This window comes from Anolis carolinensis, chromosome 1, assembly GCF_035594765.1.
Source record: "Anolis carolinensis isolate JA03-04 chromosome 1, rAnoCar3.1.pri, whole genome shotgun sequence".
NCBI lineage: Eukaryota > Metazoa > Chordata > Lepidosauria > Squamata > Dactyloidae > Anolis > Anolis carolinensis.
This window is the reverse complement of record NC_085841.1, coordinates 48,650,454-48,663,946: the sequence shown is the minus strand read 5'-3', so window position 1 is coordinate 48,663,946 and position 13,493 is coordinate 48,650,454. Positions and strand designations below refer to the sequence as shown.

Below are 13,493 nucleotides of genomic sequence, written 5' to 3'. Positions count from 1 at the left end.
AATAGCAGTGTTTCTCAAACTCTGCTCCTCCAGGTGTTTTGGACTTCAGCTCCCACAATTCCTATCAGCTGGTAAGATGGCTGTGATTTCTGGGAGTTGAAGTCCAAAAAGCCTAGAGAAGAGTTTGAGAAACACTGCTTTGTAGGATATAATTCTACCAAGGTGTCACGTTTTTCTTGCCAGGTTCGTTTATGTGCAGGATGCCCTTCGGCGCCGAGCATCGGATTTGCGTGATTCTTTGATTTTAATAGAATTCTTGCAGAATGTGCAACTGGAGGAAATGCTAAGTCAGAGGAATGAAAAACAGGTGAGGAGGGGAAAAAGATAAGACAAGGAAAGTATGAGGAAGGAGGAGATATGTTCTCAATTGTCTCCTAGTAGTAGATTGAAATGTGGACAACAAGAGCTCTCTCTCTCTCTCTCTCAGTTTGGATGACAAGACAGTATTGCATATTTCAGGTTGGAGTTAGTTCTAGGGGTAGGGCAGGCAAGCGTTGGCTGAGCCATAGTTATTCTGTGGCAGTTTACCATATTGGAAATTATCTTACAGTTCAGGTAAAGCCCACATGATCCAATAATACAGCAGCTGAAGCCAGATGGGGAAGGGAACAAAGCATTTTTCAGTGGCTCAGCAGGAGGTTAAAATGAACCAGTAGTTGTTGCAGTTGCCACTATTTCTGCAGAACTGCGGAAGTACACATCACATACGGGAGCTTTTGCAGTTCTTAGACTTCTGCTGGGGTGTGTTCCAGGCTCACTGCCAGCCCATGGAGAGGTTTTTTTTTTATTTCCAGGCTTGGTGCCACTGCTACCAGGTCTTGTGTAAAAAGAAGGTCCATGAGTCATAATGCTGGCACTTCACTCCCTCATTTGCTCCAAATGGCACAATGGGTCCAAGTACACATATCCATCATCCATCCTGCCAGCCTGCATCAGTCACTCCTGGCTTTGGGGTGCACCGGTGTTGCAAAAAGGCAATACAGAAATAAACATCTTTGCCAGGGGATCCTGCAACCACTGATAGGAGGTTTTGGATACCAAAGGTTTAAAGTCACCTAGAATCTTCTGTAAAAAATAACACTTTTAACTTCCTTTACTTTCACTCAAGCTGACTTTTGTCTTGGATGTGCAGAAAATAAGTGCAGCTCCCTCAGACCTTAGCCAGCACCCAAAGTCCTGGCAACCATCATGCAGAACTATGTTCTTGTTAGGCATTAATCTCAGAGGTATCCCAGGTTCCAATTTGTGTGTTACTCTCCTTTCTTTGTTTCAAGGTGGATTTAAAATCCAAATTACTTGGGCAATACTGGTCTTTTAGAGCTGAATTCTGCTGCTGTCCTAACCCCGGCCACCTCCTGTCATTAAAGCAAAGTGTAGTCTGTTAATCCTTCATTTTTCTGATTTTTCCCCCAAAACATAGTTCTAGAAACAACAAGAGCAAGATTTTTACAACAATTTTCCTTAAGTCCCATTACTCCCCAAAAAACAAAACAAAATGAATAGTGGTTTTTCTGCCACTTCCTGTTTTGTTTTGTTTGTCACTTTTATAAATGGGTTCGTGAAGATAGAAAATGGGGTTCCTGGACTCTTCGAATTTTGTCACCTCTATTAATAGTATACAGCTTTATGCTTATGCTGCTCTTGGTAATTTAGAAGGGAGGGAAAAGATGATGATAGAACAGTTTTAGCAAATCATTGTCAGCATCAGATTCCTCTCTAGTAGGAGATGAACAATTGCAATGTTATAACAAGTATGTTGTGAGGATAGATTGAAAGTTATCTGTATCAGTATATACTATTGTTATTTATGTGTCTGTTTTGCTGTAGGCAGTGCCTAACAAGCTTGGCTCCCAGGAGTCTTTGCAATTTCTCATAGCCCAGAGTGGGCAACAGTTGAGCACTGAGGACATGAGCAGGCCACTGGAAGAGCTTCAGGAAGCAGTGGAGATGCTGAATGATGTGGCGAAGGAACGAGAACAGGCCAATGAGGCAAGGAAACACAGAGAAAGCTTTCCATACGTTGAACAGACCTTTGGGGATTGCGAAGAAACTGGGGTAATATATGAAGTTGCCCTTTTGCATGAATTGGTCCATCCAGGTCAATATTGTCTCTGTAGATTGGTAGCAGTTTCTTGGAGATACAGGCAGGGGTTTTTCTTGACTATGCCTAGAAACGGAACCGAATAATTTTGCATGTTGAGCATGTGCTCTATCATTGCATGGCTTCCTCTTCTGAAAAATGGAGTGAGTTAAATAAATGGTCTGAACCAAACTCACTTTCTAAAAAAAGTCTTCTGTCAGTGAAAAATGGTGAAAGAGGACAGCCTTACATTTTAGGGTGTGGAATCTTCTGATAATAAAGAATGAATAGATAAGGCACAAACCTAAGAGACAACCCCAAATAACATCTCAACCAAATTTGTTGTTTGGTTAGGAGTATGGTGTTAGGGCATTTGATTTGTACTTGAAAGATCCAGATTCCAGTCCTTACTGCACCTTGAACCAGTAATTTTCTCTAAGCCTGACTATCTTATAGAGCTGCTGTGAGATAAAAGTGAGGAGGATGAGGAGAAAGGTGTACACCACCATCTTGAGTTCATTGGAGGAAAGGCAGGATATAAAATAATAAAATAACTAAGATGATGATGATGATGATGATGATAATGATGATAACTATACAAGGTCCTGAAGTGTAAAGATATATTACTGAATACTAAAATTACCGTAGGATTGTCCACACTGTTATATTTCCCATTTCTATGTATGGTTGTGAACGTTAGATAATAAAAAAAAAAATCAACTCACTTGAAATGGGATGTTGAAGAAGAGTATATGACTATTGTGAACTGTCACAAAGAAAAATGGATGAGTCCTAGAGCAAATCAAGCATTAATCTAAGAAGCCAGGATTATTAAATTGACACTGTTGTACTTTGAACATATCATGGAAAAATATGACTTATGAGAGAATACAATAATGTTTGTTAAGGTAAAAGACAATAGAGAGAGAGAAAGACCACATTCCAGATGGGTAGATTTTATTAAGGAGGCTTGGCTCTGAAACTGCAAAACCAAGAGCAAGGCTGTTGATAGGAGGCTTTTCATTCACAGAATTGCCATGTGTCAGAATCAGTTTGATGGCAATTAGCAACAATAAATAAATATCATAGTTGAACAAATAATATCCTTAAATGAGATGTGGACTAGAAGCCATCACCTTGTACCTGCGGCTAAATAAAGATGTCTGGATGGCTGTGACATCAGATTTTAGGAGTGATAGTACTCTCTCAAGGGGTCTGGGGAAACAATGTGTCATTTTTCACTTCTTTTTCTTCTCAGTTGGCCTGGATCATTTCTCACATGCAGACTGTGAGGGACAGAGCTGAAAGATTGGCTGAAGACATTAGTCAGGCAGAGAGAAGTTTTGCCATGGTGAAGAGTGAGGGAGATTTGCTGGAGCTGGAAAGACTGCTGGAAAGGCAGAAAGAGATTGAGGTGAGACCAAAAGTGTTGTAATGGGACATTAATTCTTAGGTGAAGAGGATTGGCTCAGGTAGTGCTTTAATTCTCCCTTATTTGCTATTTTTAGACTTGTCTGCTTATAGGTTATAGGCTTGATGCATTACATGATTTAGCCAATTTGGTCTTGGGGAAATCCTAAAATGGCTGGCATTGTGTATGGCTCAGCAAACCATAGTAATTTGGCATGCCAAACTATGCCGCAACTGGCCATTCATTGCCTGCTGGGTTTATTAAAGAGTCCCTACAGCTGCCATCCCAGCAGTTGTGGAGAACATGGGATCTATCCAAGAGAGAGAGAGAGAGCACTCAGAATCAATGGCCAAACCTAAGCATGCATCATTACCATTGTTAAGTTCTGATACAACCTGAATAGAACAGGCTTTCCAGATGTATTACAAGTCCAAGTTTGCAGACCTACAACCCAGGATTTCTCCAAGACCAAACTGGCTTTAATCAACCAACACATCAAACAGGGGCAACTGACTCCCTCATATTGATAACACCCTACACCTAGCATACCTTACAACTTTTCAGTGCATTAAACTTATGGGATCGGAAATGCATCTGGAGGGCCACTTATTTCCCAACTGAAGGCTGGATGAAGTCGCTTCCTATGCTCCTATCTGCAGACTGCTAGAGAGGGCATTAAACGCACATTTCTCAAGTACAATTTTATATCATATGTGGGGGTTGCTAAGTATGTTAGGTTTGGCCATTGGCTACTTTCACTTTTTAACATGGGTCAGCATACATCTGGTGGATGATGATTCTGCTTTTCTTTGTTTTGTTTTCCAAGCTTAACAAAAAATCTCTGCTTATTCTTGGAGATGGCCAAACATTTACTATTGGGAAAGAGACACTGGTTTTAAATAATCTGAATACTATTGTTTTTCTGTTTCATAGAGTGATATGTCAAAGCTGGCAAAGGATATGGAAAAGCTGGAGAATGCAGTCATTCAACAGCAGGAAAACTACCTACTTCAAATATCGCATGAATCCAGAAGGATACTTGAAATACTAGAATCTTGGAAGGATCTACAAAAGTTGGTGTTGCAAAATGCACTCCATGGACAGCAGGCTAGTCATCTGCGACAATTCTTTAGGGATTATTTGGCCATTATGTAAGTTAGTGGCTTCTGCAAGGCTCTCCTTGTGTCTAGAATATTTGATTGTATGTTGCCTTCTGTTAAAATGCAATATATTCCCCAAGGTTACATGCTGCAGCTTCTTAACATTTCACATATTTATAATGTCTTGCTTTCTGGTGAATTTTCCTACCTTTGCTTTCTGTCATACTTAACCAAGAATATGGCTTGCACCTAAAGAAATCGCTAGAAAAGTCCACCAAATGTTGCATAGATTGCCCCCCCCCCCCCCGAATGGTTGCAACCTTTGGAGACTATCCAGGTGGTTTTATTTCCAGCTCAGCTTATCACATATGGACAAACTTGTGTCTCCTATTTGATCTCAATTTGTGTTTTCAAATATAGAGCGATTTAGATTTAAAACAAACAAACAAGCAGCCTTCAATCTTCCCATCTTGTGCTTTGTGAACAATAAACCCTTATCTTAACCACCTGCTTCTATTCTAGTTGGGAGTGATTATGGAAAAAATAATGCAAAAGAGAGAGGGAATGTGGAAGGAAGATAGTGTCACGACCCCGGCTACAGAGCACCAATAACCATACGCAGAGGCCAGATTCTAACTAATATCTTTATTAAGGAAATATATAAGGTTAATAAAAACAAATGTAAAAGTTAGTTCAGAAGCGGACCTTTCAGGAAAGGTCAAAATTAGTCCAAAAAAGCAATGTCCAATAAGAAATATTATGGTCCAAAGTTGTAATCCAATAACCGAAACACTCACTTTGCCAGGCAAAGTGAGGGGAGATGACAAGGTCCTTTAGTCCATAAACTTGAGTAGGCTAGGAAATAACTTGATACTTGAAACAAGGCTTAAAACGTGGAACAAGGTAACTAGGAACAAGAACAAGGTCCGTGGAATAACTTGGTAAAATCCGTGGAACAAGGCAAGGATTGGTCCTGGGAAACAAGGCAAAGTCCGTAGATAAACAAGGGCTGGGAAGCAAGGCGAAGGCTGGATAGCAAGGCAAGGCTTGAGCAGGAGCGAGGCTTGAATCGGAGCGCGCTGTCCAGACACAACTCGCTCCGTAGGCTGACGAATTGACTCCGCGCAGTTACTACGCGGGTAAAACACCTATATAGAGTCTAACTTTCCCACCGAAGCAGTTCTCTGGGAATCAGAAACGAAAGCTAAACTCTGAGACCAGATGTTAAACTCCTTAAAGATTCTCACGAGAAGCAGTCTTAATTGGCTACATTCTTAGCTGCAATCCTCGCACTCCTGCGCGAAGCTGATTCCAAACTTCTCTGTTGTTTACAAAACTCCCGGCGCAAGAACACGGGAGAAGTAGGCTCTGGGCTTGTTTGACATACTTCTGGGAGACAACTTTCTTGCAGGTGCAAGGTTCCCAGATCTGCCTGGGAAAGATCTGGCTGAGAGGAATCCAGTTCAGACTGGGAAGGTAAAAAACCCAAGTTTTCATCTTCATCAGGAATTACAATGTCCTGAGCAGGACTACAAGGCCCATGGGTCATCACAGATAGCATGGTAGCAGTCCATCATCTGAAGCTTCCTGCTGCATGAAGCAAGAGAACCAGAAAATCTACCATGGCTTTCATCATGACTCTGCAATTTCCCCTGACTTTTAGCAACTCCAAAAAAGGAATAATGAGAAAGGATTAGGAAAAGGAATGGAGTGAACTGAAAGTGGGGTATTGGAGTGAGGTGAAAAGAGCAGTGCTAAAAATCAGCTACAAGAAGGCAATGAATGGGATGGAAGTCATATTAAAAAATCACAGTATTGCAGCTGAAGTGGGAATCAGACTGTAATACAGTGTTCCCTCACTACTTCGCAGTTCACTTTTTGCGGATTCGCTGTTTTGCAGTTTTTATTAAACTCTAAAGGACTATTATAAATCATAAAAAATTACAATTTACAACCTAAGGAATGGAGGAAGGAGAAGCCAAAGGGAGAGAAAAGGAGCCCAAGTGGCAATGGTAGGAGAAGGAGGCGATTTATCAACACACTATTGATTGATAAAGACTTAAAATAGTGTATAACTACTAAAATAATGTATAAATATTAAAATAAATATAGCGTCCCTATTTCACGGATTTTCACTTATTGCAGGTGGCCCTGGAATATAACCCCAGCAATAATACAGGGAACACTGTATACATATTATATGTATGTTGGAAGTCTAGAGAAATGGAAGAAAGGAACTGGGAAAGGGTCCAGGAAGGAAAGAAAGATCTACAAAGAAATCTTCACTGTACCTGACAGCAGTATTTATTATTATTATTATTATTATTATTATTATTATTATTATTATTATTATATTTATTTATATCCCACTTTATCTTCCTCGAAGGGAACTCAAAGCGGCTTAACATAAAATAATCAGCATAACCATTTAAAATATACAAATATATCAACATTAAAACAGGATTAAACATAAACAGTATTAAAAAATTTCCAATTAGAAACCAGTAAAACAAATTCAAAGTTAAAAACCACAGTATCCCCTGAATTTATCTTAAAACACTTTCATCTTTAAAAGCCTGCCTGAATAAAAAGGTTTTAGCCTGCTACCAAAAGGACAGCAGGAAGGTGGCCATTCTGGCTTCCCTGGGCAGGGAGTTCCAGAGTCGAGGGGCAGCCATCAAGAAGGAAGGCCCACTTTCTCGTTCCCACCAACCAAACTTGAGATGGAGGTGGGGCTGAGAGAAGAGCCTCTTCTGAAGATCTCAGGGCCCGGGCACATTCGTAAAGGGGAATGCGTTCAGCCAAATAACCTGTCTAGGGCTTTAAAGGTCATAACCAGCACTTTGAATTGTGCCCAGAAACAGACTGGCTGCCAGTGGAGCTACTGCAACGGGGGTTTGTCTGTTCCCTGTAGCCTGCCTTAGTGAGCAACCTGCTTGCAGCCCTTTGGACCAGCTGAAGTTTCCGAGCACTCTTCAGAGGCAGCCCTATGTAGAGTGCATTACAGTAATCTAGACAGGATGTAACTAAGGCATGTACCACTGTGGCCAGATCAGGCTTCTCAAGGAACGGGTGCAGTTGATGCACAAGTTTTAATTGTGCAACGGCCCTCCCGGCCACTGACAACACCTGGGCCTCCAGGTTCAGTGCTGCGTCTAGGAGGACACCCAAACTGTGAACCTGTGTGTTCGGGGGGGGGGGGGGGGTGACCTCATCCAGCACAGGTTGAATTCCTATTCCCTGGTTTGCCTTCCGGCTGACCAGGAGTACAGTGTTCCTTCATTTATCACTGGGGTTAGGCTCCAGGACCACCTGCAATAAGTGAAAATCCGCGAAGTAGGGACGCAATATTTATTTTAATATTTATACATTATTTTAGTAGTTATACACTATTTTAAGTCTTTATCAACCAATGGTGTGTTGATAAATCGCCTCCTTGTCATCCCGTTGCCGCTTGGACTCCTTTTCTTTCCCTTTGGCTTCTCCTTCCTCCCTTCCTTAGGTGGTAAATTGTATTTTTTTATGATTTATAATAGTCTTTTAGAGCTTATTGAAAAACGGTAAAACAGCGAATCCGCGAAAAGTGAACTGCGAAGTAGTGAGGGAATACTGTACCTCTGTCTTGTTTGGATTAAATTTCAATCTGTTTTCCCTCACCCATTCCTTTACTGATGGCAGCCACTGGTTGAGGCTCAGGACAGCTTCCTTGGCATTAGGTAGAAAGGTGTAATAAATATAGGTGTCATCTGCATATAGGTGGCACCATACTCCAAAACTCTGGATGACCTCTCCCTGCGGTTTCATGTATATGTTAAACAGCATGGGGGACAAAATGGAACCCTGACTAACCCCAACAGCTGTTTTATCAGCCAGGAAGGGCAAGGATCTGGAATACACGTGGTAGCTCTCACCTCTCCAAGGATCCTGTCCACATCCTCAGGCTGCACCAATTGAAAAGTATCCATCAACACTGAACAAGCAGGAGCCAAATTTATATCCATTGGAACTGTGTCAATGACAGCATCTAAGTTGGAACGGATCTGATTGGATCTCACCCATGACCATGGAAGAAACATTTAATAATAAAGATGATAAAGTAAACAACATGAAAAAAACCCACTATATTTGTACTTTTTAAATTATTTGGGGCAGTTAAAAGGTCACAAAGAAGCATGCCTAATCTCCTGGAAAAGAAAAACAATGAGACATGCATTGGTTGGAGGTCAGAAATAAATTAAAAAAATTCCATACACAAACAATTGTCTAGAGACAGATAATGTTGAACTCCTAGGTCTTCTCTAGGCTTCCTTACCCTCAAATTTGTTTTATTATTTTTTTTAAAAAATCCTCAAATGATTACCATAATTTATAGAGGACACAAAGGTAATTTATTCACTGTTTAAGGCCCCTAAGAAGTATTAATGTCTGTCTATTTCTTCACTCTCCAGCTCCTGGACAGAAGATACCAGGGCACAGATCTTCTCAGAGAGTTCAAGTACACATGGTCTGACAGAAGCTCAGTGGAAAGAAATCGAAAATAATATGGAGGCAAAATTCAAGGAGTTTGAGGATTTGGCAACAGCTGGATGGAAGCTGATAGCTGAGGAACACTTCTTGAGTGAGACAGTAAGTGTGCAAGACCACAGCACACAAGTAGTCCAGATGCAAACTTGCAATTAGGGTTGTTATATGACCAGAATGGCTGCTTTATCTAGACATTCTACTTACTATCTGTCTAGATCAGTGTTTCCTAATATTTGGTTCTCCAGGTATTTTGGACTTCAGCTTCCTGAAACCAGACAATTGGCCAGTCTGGGTGGGCCTTCTGGGAATTGATGTCCCAAAAACCTGGAGAATAAAAGGTTGAGAACAATTGCTCTATAATCTAGATAAAATAAAAACCTTGGCTACACGTTCGTATTTTAAAAATAAGGCTCTGTCCCTTTAGGACAGGGGTCCCCAAACTTTTTAAACGGGGGGCCAGTTAACAGTCCCTCAGACCGTTGGAGGGCCGGACTATAGTTTTTTTTAAAAAAAACTATGAACAAATGCCTATGCACATGGCACATATTTTATTTTGAGGTTAAAAAAAGAAACAAATACAGCCTCAATGTTAATAATAATAATAATAATAATAATAATAATAATAATAATAATAATAATAATAATAAAAAAAAGAGGGTTGGAAGAAACCCTTGGGCCATTTAGTCCAACCCCCTTCTGCCTTTCTGCACCAAAAGCACAGCAAGGAACCCCTGACAGATGGCCACCCAGACTCAATGTTAATAATAATAATAAAACAATGGAGAGGGTTGGAAGAGACCCTTGGGCCATTTAGTCCAACCCCCTTCTGCCTTTGTGCACCAAAAGCACAGCAAAGCACCCCTGACAGATGGCCACCCAGACTCAATGTTACTAATAATAATAAAATAATGGAGAGGGTTGGAAGAGACCCTTGGGCCATTTAGTCCAACCCCCTTCTGCCTTTGTGCACCAAAAGCACAGCAAAGCACCCCTGACAGATGGCCACCCAGACTCAATGTTAATAATAATAATAAAACAATGGAGACGGTTGGAAGAGACCCTTGGGCCATTTAGTCCAACCCCCTTCTGCCTTTGTGCACCAAAAGCACAGCAAAGCACCCCTGACAGATGGCCACCCATCCTCAATGTTACTAATAATAATAAAATAATGGAGAGGGTTGGAAGAGACCCTTGGGCCATTTAGTCCAACCCCCTTCTGCCTTTGTGCACCAAAAGTACAGCAAAGCACACCTGACAGATGGCCACCCATCCTCAATGTTAATAATAATAATAATAATAATAATAATAATAATAATAATAATAATAATAATAATAATAATAATAATAATACTGGAGAGGCCCCACTAAGGCCTCCAGCCCAGGGAGAAATCCGAAATAGCAATATACTCCAGATTTCTCCCAGGACTGGAAGCCTGAGTGGGGAAAGAAACTCTCCCTCACTAAGGCCTCCAGCCCAGGGAGAAATCCGGAGTATATTGCTAATCAAGAATAGCAATGTACTCCAGATTTCTCCCAGGACTGGAATTCTGAGTGGGGAAAGAATCTCTCCCTCACTCAGGCCTCCAGCCCAGGGAAAAATCCGGAGTATATTGCTAATCAAGAATAGCAATATACTCCAGATTTCTTCCTGGACTAGAAGTCTGAGTGGGGAAAGAAACTCTCCCTCACTCAGGCCTCCAGCCCAGGGAAAAATCCAGAGTATATTGCTAATCAGAAATAGCAATATACTCCAGATTTCTCCCAGGACTGGAATTCTGAGTGGGGAAAGAAACTCTCCCTCACTCAGGCCTCCAGCCCAGGGAAAAATCCGGAGTATATTGCTAATCAGAAATAGCAATATACTCCAGATTTCTCCCAGGACTGGAAGTCTGAGTGGGGAAAGAAACTCTCCCTCACTAAGGCCTCCAGCCCAGGGAAAAATCCGGAGTATATTGCTAATCAAGAATAGCAATGTACTCCAGATTTCTCCCAGGACTGGAAGTCTGAGTGGGGAAAGAAACTCTCCCTCACTCAGGCCTCCAGCCCAGGGAAAAATCCGGAGTATATTGCTAATCAAGAATAGCAATATACTCCAGATTTCTTCCTGGACTAGAAGTCTGAGTGGGGAAAGAAACTCTCCCTCACTCAGGCCTCCAGCCCAGGGAAAAATCCAGAGTATATTGCTAATCAGAAATAGCAATATACTCCAGATTTCTCCCTGGACTGGAAGCCTGAGTGGGGAAAGAAACTCTCCCTCACTCAGGCCTCCAGCCCAGGGAAAAATCCGGAGTATATTGCTAATCAGAAATAGCAATATACTCCAGATTTCTCCCAGGACTGGAAGTCTGAGTGGGGAAAGAAACTCTCCCTCACTCAGGCCTCCAACCCAGGGAGAAATCCGGAGTATATTGCTAATCAAGAATAGCAATATACTCCAGATTTCTCCCTGGACTGGAAGTCTGAGTGGGGAAAGAAACTCTCCCTCACTAAGGCCTCCAGCCCAGGGAAAAATCCGGAGTATATTGCTAATCAGAAATAGCAATATACTCCAGATTTCTCCCTGGACTGGAAGCCTGAGTGGGGAAAGAAAATCTCCCTCACTCAGGCCTCCAGCCCAGGGGAAAATCCGGAGTATATTGCTAATCAGAAATAGCAATATACTCCAGATTTCTCCCAGGACTGGAAGTCTGAGTGGGGAAAGAAACTCTCCCTCACTCAGGCCTCCAGCCCAGGGAAAAATCCGGAGTATATTGCTAATCAAGAATAGCAATATACTCCAGATTTCTCCCAGGACTGGAAGTCTGAGTGGGGAAAGAAACTCTCCCTCACTCAGGCCTCCAGCCCAGGGAAAAATCCGGAGTATATTGCTAATCAAGAATAGCAATATACTCCAGATTTCTCCCAGGACTGGAAGTCTGAGTGGGGAAAGAAACTCTCCCTCACTCAGGCCTCCAGCCCAGGGAAAAATCCGGAGTATATTGCTAATCAGAAATAGCAATATACTCCAGATTTCTCCCTGGACTGGAAGCCTGAGTGGGGAAAGAAACTCTCCCTCACTCAGGCCTCCAGCCCAGGGAGAAATCCGGAGTATATTGCTAATCAAGAATAGCAATATACTCCAGATTTCTCTCTGGACTGGAAGTCTGAGTGGGGAAAGAAACTCTCCCTCACTCAGGCCTCCAGCCCAGGGAGAAATCCGGAGTATATTGCTAATCAGAAATAGCAATATACTCCAGATTTCTCCCAGGACTGGAAGCCTGAGTGGGGAAAGAAACTCTCCCTCACTCAGGCCTCCAGCCCAGGGAGAAATCCGGAGTATATTGCTAATCAAGAATAGCAATATACTCCAGATTTCCTCCTGGACTGGACGTCTGAGTGGGGAAAGAAACTCTCCCTCACTCAGGCCTCCAACCCAGGGAGAAATCCCGAGTATATTGCTAATCAAGAATAGCAATATACTCCAGATTTCTCCCAGGACTGGAAGTCTGAGTGGGGAAAGAAACTCTCCCTCACTCAGGCCTCCAGCCCAGGGAAAAATCCGGAGTATATTGCTAATCAGAAATAGCAATATACTCCAGATTTCTCCCTGGACTGGAAGCCTGAGTGGGGAAAGAAACTCTCCCTCACTCAGGCCTCCAGCCCAGGGAGAAATCCGGAGTATATTGCTAATCAAGAATAGCAATATACTCCAGATTTCTCCCAGGACTGGAAGTCTGAGTGGGGAAAGAAACTCTCCCTCACTCAGGCCTCCAGCCCAGGGAGAAATCCGGAGTATATTGCTAATCAGAAATAGCAATATACTCCAGATTTCTCCCAGGACTGGAAGCCTGAGTGGGGAAAGAAACTCTCCCTCACTCAGGCCTCCAGCCCAGGGAGAAATCCGGAGTATATTGCTAATCAAGAATAGCAATATACTCCAGATTTCCTCCTGGACTGGACGTCTGAGTGGGGAAAGAAACTCTCCCTCACTCAGGCCTCCAGCCCAGGGAGAAATCCCGAGTATATTGCTAATCAGAAATAGCAATATACTCCAGATTTCTCCCAGGACTGGAAGCCTGAGTGGGGAAAGAAACTCTCCCTCACTCAGGCCTCCAGCCCAGGGAGAAATCCGGAGTATATTGCTAATCAAGAATAGCAATATACTCCAGATTTCCTCCTGGACTGGACGTCTGAGTGGGGAAAGAAACTCTCCCTCACTCAGGCCTCCAACCCAGGGAGAAATCCCGAGTATATTGCTAATCAAGAATAGCAATATACTCCAGATTTCTCCCAGGACTGGAAGTCTGAGTGGGGAAAGAAACTCTCCCTCACTCAGGTCTCTAGCCCAGGGAGAAATCCGGAGTATATTGCTGATCAACGTATTGCTAAACCTGGAGGA

At 42.4% G+C, this 13,493-nt stretch overlaps 1 protein-coding gene across 6 annotated transcripts in view; it reads left to right on the top strand.

Moving 5' to 3' along the window:
* LOC100551915 (uncharacterized) overlaps nucleotides 1–13,493 on the top strand; it is a 70,669-nt gene that overhangs the window by 36,006 nt on the left and 21,170 nt on the right. For 5 of the 6 annotated variants that reach the window (XM_062973830.1, XM_062973820.1, XM_062973816.1 and 2 more), the window contains exons 17-21: nucleotides 184–307; nucleotides 1,828–2,055; nucleotides 3,339–3,494; nucleotides 4,425–4,642; nucleotides 9,040–9,217. In XM_062973830.1, coding sequence (XP_062829900.1) covers nucleotides 184–307; nucleotides 1,828–2,055; nucleotides 3,339–3,494; nucleotides 4,425–4,642; nucleotides 9,040–9,217 — 904 coding nt within the window. The remainder of the gene's footprint in view (nucleotides 1–183; nucleotides 308–1,827; nucleotides 2,056–3,338; nucleotides 3,495–4,424; nucleotides 4,643–9,039; nucleotides 9,218–13,493) is intronic. The other variant, XM_062973824.1, reaches the window with a different exon arrangement.